The following is a 17,588-nucleotide window of genomic DNA, read 5'->3' as shown; positions in this document are numbered from 1 at the left end:
TTAGTCTCTCTCGCAACTTAGCGACGGTTTTTACAATTTAACAAGAGAATTAGCGACGGTTTTTTTACTTAGCGACGATTTTAGTAGGCGGAACCAAAAGTTAAAATTAAAATTTTTAGAAGAACCATTATTTAAAGAAAATATTGAGGGACTGAAAAAGAAATTTGAGATATTTAAAAGGACCAAAAACATATTTAATCTTTTTTTAAAATGTTATTTTATTTTTATACATATAATAATTTTAAGAGAGCGGGGCGGGACAGGGCGGACACATTAAAGAGAGTGGGTCTAAAACCTTGCCCTATCCTGCGAAAAAGTGCGGGTAAAACGGACTTTTCCCGCGGGACAACTCCATTTTGTCACCCCTAATAATTTATAATTAATAAAACAAAATTAATCATAAATTATTAATAAAACAATAAATTAGAGTATATGCAAATGTGATAAACAATGATCTATCTTAAGTGATATGTATGTCATTAAAATTTAACCTTAAATTGAAAATAGGACTAGCATTTAAAAAAAAATAAAAATAAAAGATGAAAAACTCGAATGTTGAAAAAAATTAAAAAATAAAAGGATCAAAATTACAATAATAAAAAGCATAGAATTTTTTGTTGCAAATTTTTTGTAAATCACTTTGACTTTTAGAGTTGATGTGCCTACCTCTAGGCGAGGGCTCTGTCAGCGAACAAACTTCACATTCAACTTAATTGTTGTTGGCTTTGAATTGGAACTTCAACAATTGCTCGATCAACAACTTATGTGGTCCTTCTAGCACTATTCATGTGTCGCTTCTATTCACGTTAGAGATACCAACTATTGGGTGGAGACTACTCGCCCATTGGCAAATTGAACTATTCTAGAAAATTCGCTAGTTCATGTGATTTGATGCTTCCTTTAGATATGTATTCGATGTCATACTCAAACATCAAGACAACCAAAAACATTATTCTTCCTCCTTGAAGTAAGACCTAAGTTATCCAATGTCCATTGAAGTAAGACCTAAGTTATCTTGCAAGGACCAAAAATGTGAATGAAAAATTTTAGAAGAACAATTCTTTAAAGAAAATATTGAGAAACTAAAAATAAAATTTGAGATTTTTATAAGACCACAAACCAACTAATCACTTATGTAAATAAGTAACATTACAGCTGCAACAACTAACCCCAATGCATTCAAAATTTCATGTCTCTTAAGCCTATTTTTCATTGGAAGGATTGGACTAGTCTTAATTTATAAATGACAGGAACCATTTTCTTGTGTTGTTCTTTCGCTTATTCGAGTAGATATCTACACTTGATTGAGTTCTAAGAAGACAAATTTGTAACAAAGGCATCCATATTAATGTGTGCATACAACAGTATAAGAGTAAAACACACAAAACATGAATACGTATAAAACAAAAAGAAAATAACTATCATAGTAAGGAAAGTGACCTAATCTGTATAGAAGGTCCAAACCTCATATGGTAACTCTACATTATAAAAGGCAAAGCACTAAGAAAGCTATAAAGAAGTCGGATACATAGGAACATCAAAAATTGTCACAGATATACATGCTATAATACACTGTACATGAAGTTCTCTATTTGATATTTGTGCTTACTTTAATCATTGCTCATCAAAAGCAAGATGCATCATCTTCAGCAATTAAAGGAGTCCTACAAAGTGGACATGTCAGTAAGGTTCCAAAAGCCCAACCTTCTCCAAACAAACTTTATGGAAAAGATGGCCACAAGATAAACAGTAAAAAAACTGGGCAGCAAAATGATAACCAAGCTTATTGAATGAACTCAACTGATGCACTCAAACAGCAAGAACATTCCAACATGATTCAACAACTAGAATAAACTAAGGTTTAGCATCAAAATGCAATTCAAATCATGGACACTCCATTTCAGAGGAAACAGGACACAATGCAAAACCTAGCTTGCTCTTTCAATAACACTAAAGTTATAATTATAAGTCTATAACAGTATCACCATATAATTTCATTATTTATTTCTCTTCTTGTAGATTCACAAACTTATTGTAGTGGAAGTAGATGGAAACTACATGCACCCATTCTCAGTTGCTGACATAAACATCTAATCTACTCAGGTGAAACCTAATCAGTATTTCTCACAACAGATCAAGACCCCAACAAAAACTACTGGCTCTCAATTGGTGTTAGAGGAAGAAAACCAAACACATCACAAGCCTTAACAATCCTTAACTACAAAACAATCTCAGCCTCACTTTTCCCAACCTCACCACCACCAATAACTCTACTATGGAACGATTTCGAACGTAGCAAAGCATTCGCAAAACAAATCATTTCCAAAATGAGAACAGCAAAGCCACCCACCCAAATTCTCACACCATAAAATCCTCCTTCTCAACACACAAAACAAAATCGGTGGTTTCACTAAATGAGCTATCAACAATGTTTCATACTTTCATTAACATTACCAACCCCACCTTACTTAGGATCATTTAAATTTAAACTTAGCAATGCCTTACTTGGATTTGCAAGTGTACTTGTCATAATCAAAGTGAGTTACTAGGATTTTAGTATTAGTAAGAGCTGCATTTTCAGGTTTGGATAAAATCACTTTATGGCTGGTTTTATTGTGTTAATGTTATGCTATGTTACAAGGCATTTTATCACTTTAGTACCCACCTCTCAAACCTAGCTAGCTCTTTCAATAACACTACAAATCTAAAACAGTATCACCCTTCTTCAGAAGAAAAATCAAAGCACAAAACAGAAGCTTTCTAATCTCATGATTATCACCAAGAACAAGTAACAAGAACAAGCAAGTCGAATGGAAAAGTAAAAAAACTGCAACCTACATAAAGTGAATAAATATTCCCTGGAATAAAATTATAGCTTCGGCTATTGAATCAAGTAATTCCCACAATAGGGTTCAAGTTTGCGACAAAAGCATCGATAGATCCAATACACTGTGAAATCCCATCTGTGCATAGAGAGAGCTATTCTGAAAACTAAAGTAAACAAAAAACAGAAAAAGAAAATTATGAGAGGAAACATATTATCATTGAGATGGTGAAGGAATGATGCAGAAGATTTAAGATTAACAATTCTTTGCTTTTGGTGTAAAAGTAGCACTTTATAACTACATGTGAAAGAAACATTAGGTTGCTTCATACATCCCAATGACAACGCCTTGTCGCACACATTATGAAACTTGTGTAGCCATCAACAGAAAATTTGACAAACATACAAGTGACCGGGCATACCACTTGATTCCAAACTTAGAAAACCAAATCAGTAACCATATAATGAAATGCATTGGAAAAGACCCAACAAAAAACTCTAACTAACAAATAAATTAGACCTAACATAGCAATCTCTCAAGCTGCAAATTTCACATATCAACAACAAACCATGAAGGTACCAGTAAACATAAAATACATAACACAAAAGGAAATCAACATAAAAGTTGCAATGAGGGAGTTAAAGAATCCAGTAGATGGATTCTTGATACACAAGTGGCATAACATAGGATCTAACATACTCCATGTTAGTATTTAAAAGCAAGGTGATATCAAACTCTCATGGTAGACTTCTAAATCCATCCATTTTTCTATGTTTTGAATAATGGGATCCTTAAAAGTACCATCTCTAGAATTGTAAACAATCAAATCTTCTCGCTGAACACCAAATAGCACTTGATCATCATGAGAAACATAAAGTGCAGAAACATGCAAAGAATCAATAATAATTCTAGTGAAAGGAAGACGGAACAATTTAGTCCAAGAATCTTTATTTCCATACTCCTTCATAAGCCAAACATCTGTATAAGTTTCCGTATGAGAAAATATGCACAAGCATTCCCTCAAAACCTCTAAGTTGAAACTAACCACATTTACTCCTCCATAATCAGGCTGTGGTAGGTCTCTATAAAACTCCTTCTCCAAATCAAGTGAAAGAATGACCCATGAAGAACGTGTATGCATATATGTTAACCAATTAATAGCTCCACTAGCAAATTTTCCTGATTCTTCCCGAATGAGAGTATTATGAGGGAAGTCCTGAATTCTTGTCCAAGAAGTGGTTCCCAAAGTATGAACTTTTACTAGATTTTCGCAATGGCTAAAAACACCATCAATAAAAATAGGTTCATAACAAACGGCAACAACCTTGTAAGTGTCACTGAAATCATCGTAGCCAAAGGAAAAAAAGTATGATGTGAGATATCCCCATTCCAAAGAGGGCAATATCGTAAATTTTCTAATGGAAGGATTCCACAAAAAAGCTAGACCTACATCTTTTGAGAAAGCGAAGCAGAGGATGCCGTGACAAGATCCAACAATGAAAGCGGAATGGTTTTGCTTTTTGACAGGGTACTCTAGCTGTATGGTGGTGATGGTGGTCACTTGTGTGAAAACGGATGCGATAGGGTTAGCTATGAGGACGAAATCGGGATTATTGAGGGTTAAGATGAGGCTCTGACTAGCATGGCGAAGGTGCTTCTTGGCGAATTTGGGATCGGAGATTAGAGACTTCCAGGACTTGCAGACACATTGGAGTTGCAGGAGGAACTTCACGGGAAGCCTAGAGAGAATTTCTACCACAATCTCGAATGGAAGAGTGGGAAGTGACATTAGTGATAGTGAAGTTGGGGTTTCGATGGAGGAGTTCAAATGCTTGACGGCGGTTGTTTCTTCCGTCAGTGAATCAGACGGAAAGACATTGTCTCCTTCATCAGCCTCGCTACTTAGAGTCATTCCTTCCCGAGTAGTGAAAAACTATATTCCATTTGATGTTAGTTTTATTTTTAAATTTATAGATGACTGAGTAAAAAATTAAGGACGGAAATAAAAAATTTTAACCGGGAAATATTACCACCAAAATTTTCAACCCTCCAAATTTGTTAAGAATATGTAAAGTTATTGAAGCTACATTTTATAAATTGGAGTATCTAACGTGCAAATGTCATCTTCCTTAAAAGTTGCAATCATATAAAAAATTAAGAGTGAAGACCCATTTTGGTCCCTCACAAATATTATACGAGTCAAATTAGTCCCTCACAAAAAAATTGACCTAACTTAATCCCTTACAAAATTTAACCGGATCATATTAGTCCTTCTGCTAATATTTTTCTCAAATCGGTTTTTTCCTACTTTTAAACCGGTTCTTTTCATACTTTTAAACCGTGTCTGGACTGACACGTTGGATTTTTTTATTTTTTATTTTTTAAATACTAAATTAATTTTTATTTTTAATTTCATTTTTAAACTGTTATCAATAAATAATATCAAAAAAGCCAAAATTATTTCTTATAAAGTAATTTTTAAATAAGTAATTTTCATGATTTCTACTAATATTAACAAATTTTATACATAAATTTTTGTCTATGAGGTCTCAAATCCAAGTTCTTTCAAGTTAAATGATTTTCACTTTACAACTAGACAAATCAGTTTCTATCATTAATAAAGTGACTATCATTTACAACTAGAAAAATCAATTTATATTGTTAGGAAGGTGACTATTATTTACAACAAGACAAATCAATTTCTATTGTTAGTAAAGTGACTATCATTTACAACTAGATAAATCAATTTCTATTGTTAATAAAGTGATTATCATTTACAACTAGACAAATCAATTTCTACGGTTAGTAAAGTGACTATCAATAACAACTAGACAAATCAATTTCTATTGTTAGTAAAGTGAATATCATTTACAAATAGACAAATCAATTTCTATTTTATTAAATTGACTGTCATTTAATCTGAAGAGACTTAGGTTCAAGACCATATTGATACAAATTTTGTATTTTTTATTTTAAATTTAGAATTGTTTAAGATTAACCACATGTGTCTGAGTTCAACTCCTTATAAGAAACAATTTTGGCTTTTTTATATTATTAATTTATAATTGTTTAAAAATGAAATTAAAAATAAAAATTTTAAAAATGAAAATAAAATAAAATCCAACGTGGCAATCCAGTCACGGTTTAAAACTAGGAAAAAACCGGTTTGAAAAAATATTAACAGAAGGACTTATATAAGGGATTAAATTGGGTCTATCTTATTGTGAAGGACTAATTTGACTCATGTAATATTTGTGAGGGAGCAAAATGGGTCTTCACTCAAAAATTAATTTAGGGAAATGCTAACAAGTGCGCCAGGAGCACTCTTTAATAGCTTTAAAAAGTAAGTTTTTTTTGGAAATATGCGTAATTAATGCATCGAAAATTGAAATGGTGAACTTTTGAAAGAATATTTTCTTTATTTAGAATGCTTAAAGAGTGCCCCTGGGGCACTCGTTAACATGACCCATTAATTTATTACTAGTTGTACTGTTCTAGTGTTAATGCAATCAATTACTTTAGTCATAAAAGTAATCTATTACAGGAAACGTGTACTTGTGGTCCACCTCTTTTATGTGTTTCATTTAATGCTGTATGAGGACAATTTAGTCCTTACAACTCAAATTTTAAACAAAACTAGGATTTCTTAATAAGAGTGAAAATAGTAAAAGTTGCTTATTACCGCAAACTATTAGATTAAAATAGTAACAATGTTGTGGTTTCGTACCCGAATTTGTTAACATAATATATTTATTTTTAATAAAAGATTATATATATATATATATATATATATATATATATATATATATATATATATAATAAAAAAAATTCGTATATTAAAATATTTAAATCAATAATAAATTTTTTATCCGTATATAAATATTAATTTTGTCAAAGTATTGTTTACAAAAATATTTGAATAAATAGTAAATTTACTCTCATATATAAAAATAACATCGTTTAAAAAAAGAAAATTTTTTGTTACTAAAAAAGTATGAAAGCAAGAGAGACAAGAATTAATTCCCAACCATTTATTACTACCAATACCTCATTATTCATATTAAAAAAGAAATTAAACTTAAAATAAATTTAAAATAATCCTCTAAAACAATGACAAGTATACATTCTTGTCTTTCTTATTCAAATGATTTTTATTATATAACATTACTCTTAAAAAATACGTGGATCAACGATATATATTTTCCTCATATAATGAAACATTTATCCAAACATTACTAAATTATTATATAAATTTAATAAATAATACATATTAGTATCTTATTTTCATCGATAATATATTTATTCCCGTATTTACATCAATGACAAACATTTATTCAATTATTTTTATCTTATTTTCATCGGTAATATATTTCATCTAATTTTAAGTTATGTATTTGAGATAGTGAAGGAATGATGCAGAAGATTCAAGAATAACGATTCTTTGCTTTTGATATAAAAATAACACTCTATAACTAAAGGTCAAAAAAACATTACGTTGCTTTAGACATCCCAGTGATAATGCCTTGTCGCGCACATTATGAAACTTGTGTAGCCATCAACCGAAATTTTGACAAATATACAAGTTACTAGGCATAACACTTGACTCCAATCTTAGAAAACCAAATGACTAACCATATATGAAATTCTCAGTAAAAGAACTAACACTGCCAGAAGACAAAAATGAGGGTAACTTTTAACACCAAAAACATGAATAAACCCTGGAAGCAATTCTAGCTTATAATAAAAAGCGTTTTCAAGCAGTGATCCCAACTCAGCACATGACGTTTAAGGTCTATTGGTATCCAAATCTAAAAGTTTTGTCTTCACAGCTAAGAAACATGTATAAATATTGTATCTAACACAATGAAATATATTTGATTTTAAGAGGTGCGACTAAAATCAAATAGACTAAACATCAAACTAATTGAGAAGAAAGATGGATGGTGTTGGTGGGGTACTAATAAAGAGACCAAGGATACCAGAAAATACAATGAAAAAAGAGAGCAAAAACCAGAGTTACATGTCTCTATCTTTGAGCAACCATGTAACAACAAACTATAGATGGTTTAGACTTGGACATTTCACTAAAATTCTCAAATCAACCACCACTAATTCAAGTACTAGTCATAATTTTCAGAAGTCATGAACCTATATCCTACTTTCTATACTTTCATGAGATAAAAGTGGAATATGAAGCATCGACTCCTCTGAAATCAGGCGTGTCCGTGTCGATGACAGACACCTGCACCGACACTTGCAATTACATTTAATTTATTCATTTTTTCAAATTATTAACGGTGTCGGGGTTGTTTTAGAAGTGTCCGTGCTTTAGTGGATCAATATTCATTTGAATAAAATTACAATTTCAACTATTGAATATTGTAATTCCCACAAAAGGGTTCAAGTTTGGGACCAAAGCACCGATACACAATGAAATCAAACCTATGCATAGAAAGCTATTGTGAAATAGAAGAAAACAAAAAAAAATTTAGTGAGACAAAATGAGAGTAAATATATTACCGTTGGGATGGTGGAGAGGAATGATGCAGAAATTCTAGAATAATGATTCTTTGCTTTTGGCATAAAATAGCACTCTATAACTAGAGACAAAAGAAACTTCACATTGCTTCAAACATCCCGGCAACAATGCCTTGTAGCCATTAACCATATAATGAAATGCACTGTAAACGAACTAACAAATAAAACTCTAACTAACAAATATATTAAACGTAACACAACAATGTCTCATGCTGCAAATTCCATCTACCAATAACTAAACAATAAACCATGAAGGGACCAGTAAACATAAAATACATAACACAAATGGAAATCAACATAAAAGTTGCAATGAGGGAGTTGAAGAATCCAGTAGATGGATTCTTGATACACAAGGGACATAACATAGCATCGCACATACATGTTAGTATTTAAAAGCAAGGTGATATCAAACTCTCATGGTAGACTTCTGAATCCACCCAGCCACCCATGTTCTGAATACCGGGATCCTTAAAAGTACCATCTCTAGAATTGTAAACAACCAACTCTTCTCGCTGAATATCAAATAGCACTTGATCATCATGAGAAACATAAATTGCCGAAACATGAGGGCAAGAACCAAGATTTCTGGTGTGAGGAAGACGAAACAATTTAGTCCAAGAATCTTTATTTCCATACTCCTTCATAAGCCACACATCTGAAAAAGTATGGGCATGAGACAATATGCACAAACAATCCCTCAAAACATCTAAGTTGAAATCAACAACATTTACCCCTCCATAATCAGGCTGCGGTAGCTCTCTATAAAACTCCTTCTCCAAGTCAAGTGAAAGAATGACCCATGAAGAATGTTTATGTCTATATGTTAACCAATTAATAGCCCCACTAACGAATTTTCCTGATTTATCCATAATGAGACTATTTTTCAAATTATCATTTACTTGAAGTGTTCTCCAAGAAGTGGTTCCCAAAGTAAGAACATTTACTTGAAATTTGAAATCTCTAAGAATAGATTCACAACAAAGGACAATAACCTTGTAAGTGTCACTCAAATTATCATAGCCAAAGAAAAATCCGTGTGGTGTGGTATATTCCTCATCCAAAGAGGGCAATTTCTTAAATTTTCTAATTGAAGGATTCCACAAAAAAAGCATATCTGAAAAACGGAAACAAAGGATGCCGTGACAAGATCCAACAATGAAAATGTGATGGTTTTGTTTATTTACCGGGTACTCTAGCTGTAGGGCTGTGGTGGGCGCTTCTGTGAAAACGGAGGAGAGAGGGTTAGCTATTAGAACGAAATCGCGTGAGGGTTTCCTGAGGGTTAAGATGAGGCTCTGACTCGCGTGGCGAAGGTGTTTTTTCGCGAATTTGGGATCGGAGATTAGAGACTTCCAGGATTTGCAGACGCATTGGAGTTGCATGAGGAACCTCACAGGAAGCCTAGAGAGAATTTCCACTACAATATCGAATGGAAGAGTGGGAAGCGGCATCGAGTCGGAGGAAGATGGTAATGGTGAAGTTAGGGTTTCGAAGGAGTACTAAAATGCTTGGCGCCGATTGTTTCTTCCCTCATTCATTCCCGGTTGAGGAGATGAGTGTAAAGGAGGGGTGACAGAGATGCTGCCCGCAGCATAAAAAACTTAGTCCGCCGGACAGATTTATCCATCTATTTTTTTTATAAATTAATATTTTTCTTTATATTTTAATTAAATTTTTTATAGTTTTTATAATAATATTTTATAAAATATGTTTTTAATAAATTTTATTTAAAAAATATTAGATATATTCTAATCCAACCCGCTTAATTTATTCTATAAAAAATCAATTAATAATTAGTTCACAAAATGACGTGATGATAAAAAATGAGTTATTCTTAGTCACGTCATCCAAAAAGTGATATATATATATATATATATATATATATATATATATATATATATATATATATATATATATATATATATATATATATATATATATATATATATATATATATATATATATATATATATATATATATATTAAAGTTTTGACAAAATATTTATATTGATCTCTTAATTATACCTTGTGTTTAGATTGATTCTTTAACTATTTTTCATGTCAACTTGTTTTTTTAATTTTTAAAATGTTTCATCTTAGTTTTTTTATTTAATTAGCGACGAAAAAACTTTGTAATTGATAAATTCGTCTCTAATTACATAAAAAGGATTAAAATGAAACGTTTTAGAAGTTAAGAGATCAAAGTAACACGAAAAAAAATTAAGGAACCAATCTAAATCTAAGAATAAAATTAAGAGACCAAAATGAGTATGTTGCTTAAATTTTTTTACACTTTTGTGCTTTTTTGACCAAAACTATTTAAAAATAAAATAGGGAGACTCAATTCGTGAGAAAGACATATAAGAGGACCAAATTATAATTTATCATTATTATTATTATTATTATTATTTCGATTTCTAGGAACTTTGTATTTTGATATGATAATACTCTCTCCATCCCATTTTATAAGAGAAATTCATTTTTTAGATTCATTGAATAATTAATGTATTTGGTCTATATATAGATTAGATACATTAATTATTCAATGAATCTAAAAAGTAAATTTATCTTATAATATGTGGGACAGAGGGAGTATGTTTGAATGTGATGAAGTTTTGTGATTATATAAAAACTTGTTGATATATGACATGTGCGTTGCACGAATTTATTAGAGTCTTTACCACAAACTAGTAATAAACATGTGTGCGGACGCACGGGGATGGTTTTATGACATGATATGTTTGTGCAAGTGCTTTTGTTTGTCATATATAGATTCAAAACAAATTTTTAAATAACCAACCATAATTATATACCATATTTGATATATGGTTAAAATGTTAGCATATGGTTAAAGTGTTAACATTGTACTACAACCCAAAACAACCAAAATGTTACATAAATTAAACATTCCAAAAATTTCATATGATTACAATAGTCCAAACATATTTAAAATATTCAGAATTGAGTTTAAAACAAATAAACTTTAAAGTTTAAACCCAAAAAGAATACTTATAACACCAACCCTTAATTCCCCCTCAAACGAACATAAACAATTCTTGAAAAAACGGCGGATCCCAAATGCCAAAAACATTCCCCTAACGAAGCTTCTTTGTTTTGGCGAATTCATATCAATCACGTCCAATAAACTTTTCAGCATTGTTCCTTTTAGCGGTATGAATGCAGCAGTAGTTGTAAGTTTTCTTAGATTCAAGATCATACATTTTTATCTCCTACAACTTAGGCCTGATACAATGTTTGATTATGTTTTTGGGAAAGTGCTTCAAAACATATAAAAACTACATTGAGTTATTAACAATGAGATTGAAAAATAATAAAATTAATCATGTAACAAAGGATTAAGATAGTATTACCAAGACATTTTTTGCTTTCTTTTTGGGATTAGTCACTATGCTTTCCCAAAATATATTGAGTATTACATACATTCCCATCATCAACAATTACATTCTTTTTCATAACTTCATCCTTGACAGTTTTGTTCACTTCTTCAACAATTTCCTTCATAACAACACTTTCCTTAGCTCTTGGCTTCATGAATTATTCTTTGCGAACAGATTCATTAACAAATCTTTGATGATGGACAGGCTTGTGAGTTCACTTTTCTATTAGAGATATTTTGCATGATGTCAAAATTAGGACAATTTTAGCATTTTTGTATATTGGATGGTATTCTCTGAGTCTTAATATGCATCTTAGAATTAGGAAACTTAGAATGTGTTTAGAAAAGATTTATGCATTAAAACTAATATTTTATGTGAAAAATAAGTCTATGTGTCGACACATACGTTTTATGAGTCGACACACGTGGATGATTTTTAAAGCCTGTAGCTTTTTTTTTGCATGTGTCGACACATGATGGCTTTTAGGTTGACACATAGAAGAACATTTTCTTCTATTAGTCACACATACGACTTATGAGTCGACACACGCAGATGATTTTTAAAGCATATAGGCTCTATAATGCATGTGTCGACACATGATAGTTTTCAGGTCAACACATCAAAGAAAATCTTCTTCTATGCAAGGCCAGCCCAACACATGCCTGAGGCGAAGCTTTAAGTTAAATATTTTAATATAATAAAAATATTTTAGATTAATATATTTTAATTTTTTATTTCTTAAAATGTAAAATCATTAAATTATTTTAATCAATTTTAATTAATATTCTTCAGTGATAATAAAATAAATATATCTAAACACTTTTCTTATCATTTAAAAAAATCGTAATCGAAAAAACATTACCAAATTTCTTTAAAAAAAACTTAATTGAAGTATTTTTTTTATGTAGGAGAACTTAAAAGTTTATTATTTATAAGAATGACTTTTAACAGAATTGTCTTTGAGAGCATGCAAAGCGAGTTATTGCACATGGTTCAAAAAAATTCATGGTTAAGTCGTGGTTAAAAAGAGCCTAAAAATATTGATTATAGTTAAACAAAAAATAAAATAGAGCTTCTTTATTTTCTGCAGTTAAACTATAATAAACCTACACATAATCTCCGAAAATTTAAAACATTACTAATTTTTAAATTAACTAATTATACAATACATATTTTAAACTTTAAACTGTTGTTATTATTATTATTTTTTAATATATTTAATTATTTGATTATCTTATAAAATAATTTTAAATATCAATTAAATAGAACTATATAGATATCAAAAAAATGAGGCCCTAGGCGGTAACCTTGCTAGCCTACCCCTAGGGCCGGCCCTGCCTCTATGAGTCGACACATGACCTATATAGGTCAACATGTGTCAAAATAAATTGACACATGACTTACATGTGTTAACACATGTGTAAATTTTTTTGAAGTTTTGTATTTTTTCTAAACCTATAGTTTTTTTCCTCTAACTTGCACACATATAAATACCTCATACATGCATCATTTCAAACATAATGAAAACATAAACATACAAATAGTTCTCTTTATCTTCAATCTCTCATTTATTCATACACACAACAATTACACATAATCATTCTTGTTGGGTGCCATGTTGATTCAAATTTGATAACGTCCAATTTAGGTTGTTAAATTGTAAATTGGGTTGAGAATCATTGGGGGTTTCATTTGGAAAAAACCAGCTAGGGTTTGTCCTCCAAGATCAAGGTGTTGATTTGGGGGTTTTACACAAGATTTTGCAATTTGGATTTAGCCGAGTGAAAGCTTCAAAGAATGTAGTTTTGTCGAAGGAGTAACGGTAACCGGATGATCGTTTGGAAATCTTGGGTCACGATAATTCTCAATTGGATTCGGCTGAGTGAAAGCTTTGAAGAACGTCGGTTCGATAAAAAAAAGTAGCGGTAACTAGAGGATCAATTGGTATTACCGGGTTACTTGATCGATCTCAAGATCAAGGGAAGAGAAAGAGTTACAATCAACATCAAGCGTTGGATCTGTAGGATTGTGTTGCTACTTTTCTCTTGTAAACAAATTTTGCGAAGTAAGATAGATATCTCAATTCCATTTGGAAATAGGGGAAGACGTTGTCATAGTGAGGACGGTTGGTGAACTGCCTAAATAAATCCTTGTGTCCTCTCTCTCTCCCTCCCTCTCTCTATCTCTCTCATTTATTTTCAATTGCAAATTTTTAAATTCGTGATTGTGCAATTGACATGTTTTGATAAACTTTTTTGTAAATTCAAAATTGTTTTGTTGAGTTGATTATTGGGTTCACAAAGTACCAACATTTACATAAATCACCTTTACTATTTCCCAACCAATTCTTCAATGTAGCAGGAGCACATTCAACTCTATTAGGTGTTGTATTTCAAAAGTGTCGAACCTGATCGATTCAAGAACAAACAATCTTCTCCTTCATTTGGTCTAGAATTATACTTTCAACATATTTAAAGAAATTTAGATATTTCTCACACATCCTCCAGTAATGTATTATAGATTCCACATGTAACTTTTTCGTAGAAGAATTTATTATAACATTCCAAGCAGGGCCGACCCTATGAGTAGGCCAGCAAGACAACCGCCTAGGACCTCATTGTTTTGATATATACTCCCTCCATTTTTTATTATAAGTCGTTTTAGACTTTTCACACAGTTTAAGAAAAATAATAATTGTTGTATGAAAATGAGAAATTATGAAACTTTTTACAAAATTATCCTTCATTAATGACATATGGAAGATAAATTTATATAATTGAAAGGAGAGAGAATAATAAATATTTAAGGATATAATAGGAAAAGTAGCATTAATTATTCATTGGAATTGTAAAGCGACTTATATTTAAATACAATTTTTTTTCCAAAACGACTTATAATAAAAAACGGAGGGAGTATATATAGTAAAAAGGTAGTGCACTGACTATGTAAATTTTTTTTACACTGTTATCCAATAGAAACAATTTATTCTGCCATATCATATCAGTAACTTAAAATTTACAGTATGACTTGGCGCTTAACAAGGTCGTGATTGGTTGACAGTAATTGATATTTAAAATTATTTTATAAGCTAGTCAAATAATTAAATCTATTAAAAAATATTAATAATAACAACAGTTTAAAATATGTATTGTATAATTAGTTAATTTAAAAATTAATAATGTTTTAAATTTTCGGAAATTATGTGTAGGTTTATTATAGTTTAACTGCAGAAAATAAAGAAGCTCTATTTTGTTTTTGTTTAACTACAATCAATATTTTTAGGCTCTTTTTAACCACGACTTAACCATGAAAATTTTTGAGCCCTGTGCGATAACTCGCTTTGCATGCTCTAAAAAACAATCCTGTTAAAAGTCATTCTTATAAATAATAAACTTTTAAGTTCTCCTACATAAAAAGAATACTTCAATTAAGTTTTATTTAAAGAAATTTGGTATTGTTTTTTCGATTACGATTTTTTTAAATGATAAGAAAAGTGTTTAGATATATTTATTTTATTATCACTGAAAAAATATTAATTAAAATTGATTAAAATAATTTAATGATTTTACATTTTAAGAAATCTAAAATTAAAATATATTAATCTAGAATATTTTTGTTATATTAAAATATTTAACTTAAAGCTTCGCCTTAGGCCTCAAGATGTGTTGGGTCGGCTCTGATTCCAAGCATCCATTATGCTTTTCAATATCACATCATCTTTGATCATTTTCCCATCTTCACCCTTGATTCGTTTGATTCCTACCGCCGGCTTAAATATACTTCTCACATTTTTTTGTCATGCGATACCTGCAAAGTAATGCATATGATGTAGGAAACACATTTGCAACCAAATTCATCAGTGCAATATAGTGATTGGTGGCAATTACTTGTGGCATGTTTTATTGGTCCTTCAACATAGTCTGACACATTTCCAAAGTCCAAGTAATATTGTTCTCTTTTTCACATTCCTAAAATGCAAACACATTTGAAAAAGTCATCTCCATAGAAGTAACACCAATAATTTCTAGAAGTGGAAACATGTATTTGTTGGTCTTATATATTGAATCAATTATGAGAAAAGTGGGAAATGTATTTAACAACTTGATGAATTAATTGAGATGAGTCCAAAATATATCTCAAACGATTTCTCCATCCTCATACACTTTGTACCTAGATACATAATAATCATCATCCAAAATCTTTAATAGTTGTTTCATTTTAGTTCTTGGACCTTTTATTGCCTAGTTGTTTTGGGCATGAATATTGTATACTTGCTTAATATTTGAGACAATATGAGGTCTTTTATGTTTCAAAATTGCAAGTATGTTTTTGGGTTTATCTTCAATGTCACCCACTAACTTTTAACACAAATCATGATTATGTATACCATAAGCCACATTAAATGTCCATGTATTATTCGCCTTAATGTACCATCATAACTTAAAAGGACACTAACATTTCCCCAAACCAATGTCATCCAGTTTCAACTTTCGGATAAATCTTCTATACTTATCACTTCATTCACATCTCATTGTCATAAATACGGGGGTTAATTATGTACTATTTTTTTAGCAAAACAGAGGTGACTCTTTTAAAAAATATTTTAGTGTGCATGGGAACATTCTAAAATTAGCATATGTATTATTCTAAAAGTATTTTCGAGTTTCTTAAGGGTGGTTCTACACACTAAGGGGTGGGAAGAAGAACTGACAATTTATAACTCTTTGACTATTGGTAATTTGGATTCAAACTATCAATAATATTCTAGTCCATTATTTTATCATCCAGTGCTTTACTTGCTTTTTTTTATACAGTGAAATGAATAAACTTTGTTATTTCAAGTAATCGTGACATGAGTCAAACTTTTAACATGTTTGAATTTACTTTTGAAAGGGCCAAAAGCAATTCTAAAAGTGTAGAATTGATTCTGAAATGATTTTGAAGTATTTGATTATTTTAAAGTAGAATTGATTATGCTTTTAGAATTAATTCTATTTGAAGCTACAATTTGTAACTTCTGAATTTAAACGTGACTTTTAGACTGAAATTTATTATTCAACCCACTTTTATAAAAACGTATTCAAATCAATTATACCAAATTCAATTATACCAAATTCAATTATATTCAATTATGTGAAAATCTGCCAATTCAAACACACACTTTGTTGCCATGATGAGAATTTGTAATACTATAAATTATTGTTGAGGTGAAGATTCAATTTTTTTTTTATAAATAACTTTCAACTTTTTTAATATACAATTTTTAAGAATTTTAACAAGTTGTCATTTGATTATATAGTATTATTAAATTGGACAATATTAAACACAAATGCACATTATATATTAGTATTCTGGAAGAAGAGCAAACAAAAATATTTTTAAGTGTAACAAATCTCACAAGAGGGGTCTTTTGAAGATAAGTTACAATAGTAAAAGAAGATTCTTTACACAGTGGACCAAAACTCCGGAGAAAGAGAATTTCTTTACCCACCTCCTTACCTTCTTGGTCACTCTTGGTGAAATCTCCAAAATACCCCCTGTTTCGGAAATGTATTTCCGAAAACGTGTTTTTTTTTATGAAAAAAAAAATGATTTTGGAAATGTACCTCCGAAATAATGTTTTTTTTCTTCTAGAAAATGAGTGAATTCGGAAGTGCATCTCCGAATTCACCCTCTTGAAAGAATTCGGAAATGTACTTCCGAAATAAGGTCTGGACAGAAGAAAAATAACAAACAACAACGATTCAATTTATTTAACGGATGAAGATTACATCGATTAGGGGTGTTCGCGGTGCGGTTTGGTTCGGTTTTGAGCATAAAAGTCATC

At 30.5% G+C, this 17,588-nt stretch overlaps 2 protein-coding genes across 2 annotated transcripts; both read right to left on the bottom strand.

The window, feature by feature from the left end:
- Window positions 1-3,350: 3,350 nt before the first annotated feature.
- On the bottom strand, window positions 3,351-4,866 carry LOC131595491 (F-box/kelch-repeat protein At3g23880-like). Its single transcript, XM_058867842.1, has one exon. It carries the CDS (start codon window positions 4,735-4,737, stop codon window positions 3,538-3,540), a length of 1,200 nt encoding a protein of 399 aa, XP_058723825.1. The 5' UTR covers window positions 4,738-4,866; the 3' UTR covers window positions 3,351-3,537.
- Window positions 4,867-7,563: 2,697 nt separating this feature from the next.
- On the bottom strand, window positions 7,564-9,972 carry LOC131599932 (F-box/kelch-repeat protein At3g23880-like). The gene has a single exon (XM_058872172.1). It carries the CDS (start codon window positions 9,812-9,814, stop codon window positions 8,753-8,755), a length of 1,062 nt encoding a protein of 353 aa, XP_058728155.1. The 5' UTR covers window positions 9,815-9,972; the 3' UTR covers window positions 7,564-8,752.
- Between the last annotated feature and the right edge of the window lie 7,616 nt (window positions 9,973-17,588).

Source organism: Vicia villosa, linkage group LG4, assembly GCF_029867415.1.
Source record: "Vicia villosa cultivar HV-30 ecotype Madison, WI linkage group LG4, Vvil1.0, whole genome shotgun sequence".
Taxonomy (NCBI): Eukaryota; Viridiplantae; Streptophyta; class Magnoliopsida; order Fabales; family Fabaceae; genus Vicia; species Vicia villosa.
The sequence above is the reverse complement of the archived record's forward strand: the minus strand, read 5'-3'. Positions and strand labels throughout refer to the sequence as shown.

What these genes read in the sequence shown, in the direction of transcription:
- LOC131595491 (XM_058867842.1), bottom strand. Translation starts at nt 4,737, where the DNA reads ATGACTCTAAGTAGCGAGGCTGATGAAGGAGACAATGTCTTTCCGTCT.
- LOC131599932 (XM_058872172.1), bottom strand. Translation starts at nt 9,814, where the DNA reads ATGCCGCTTCCCACTCTTCCATTCGATATTGTAGTGGAAATTCTCTCT.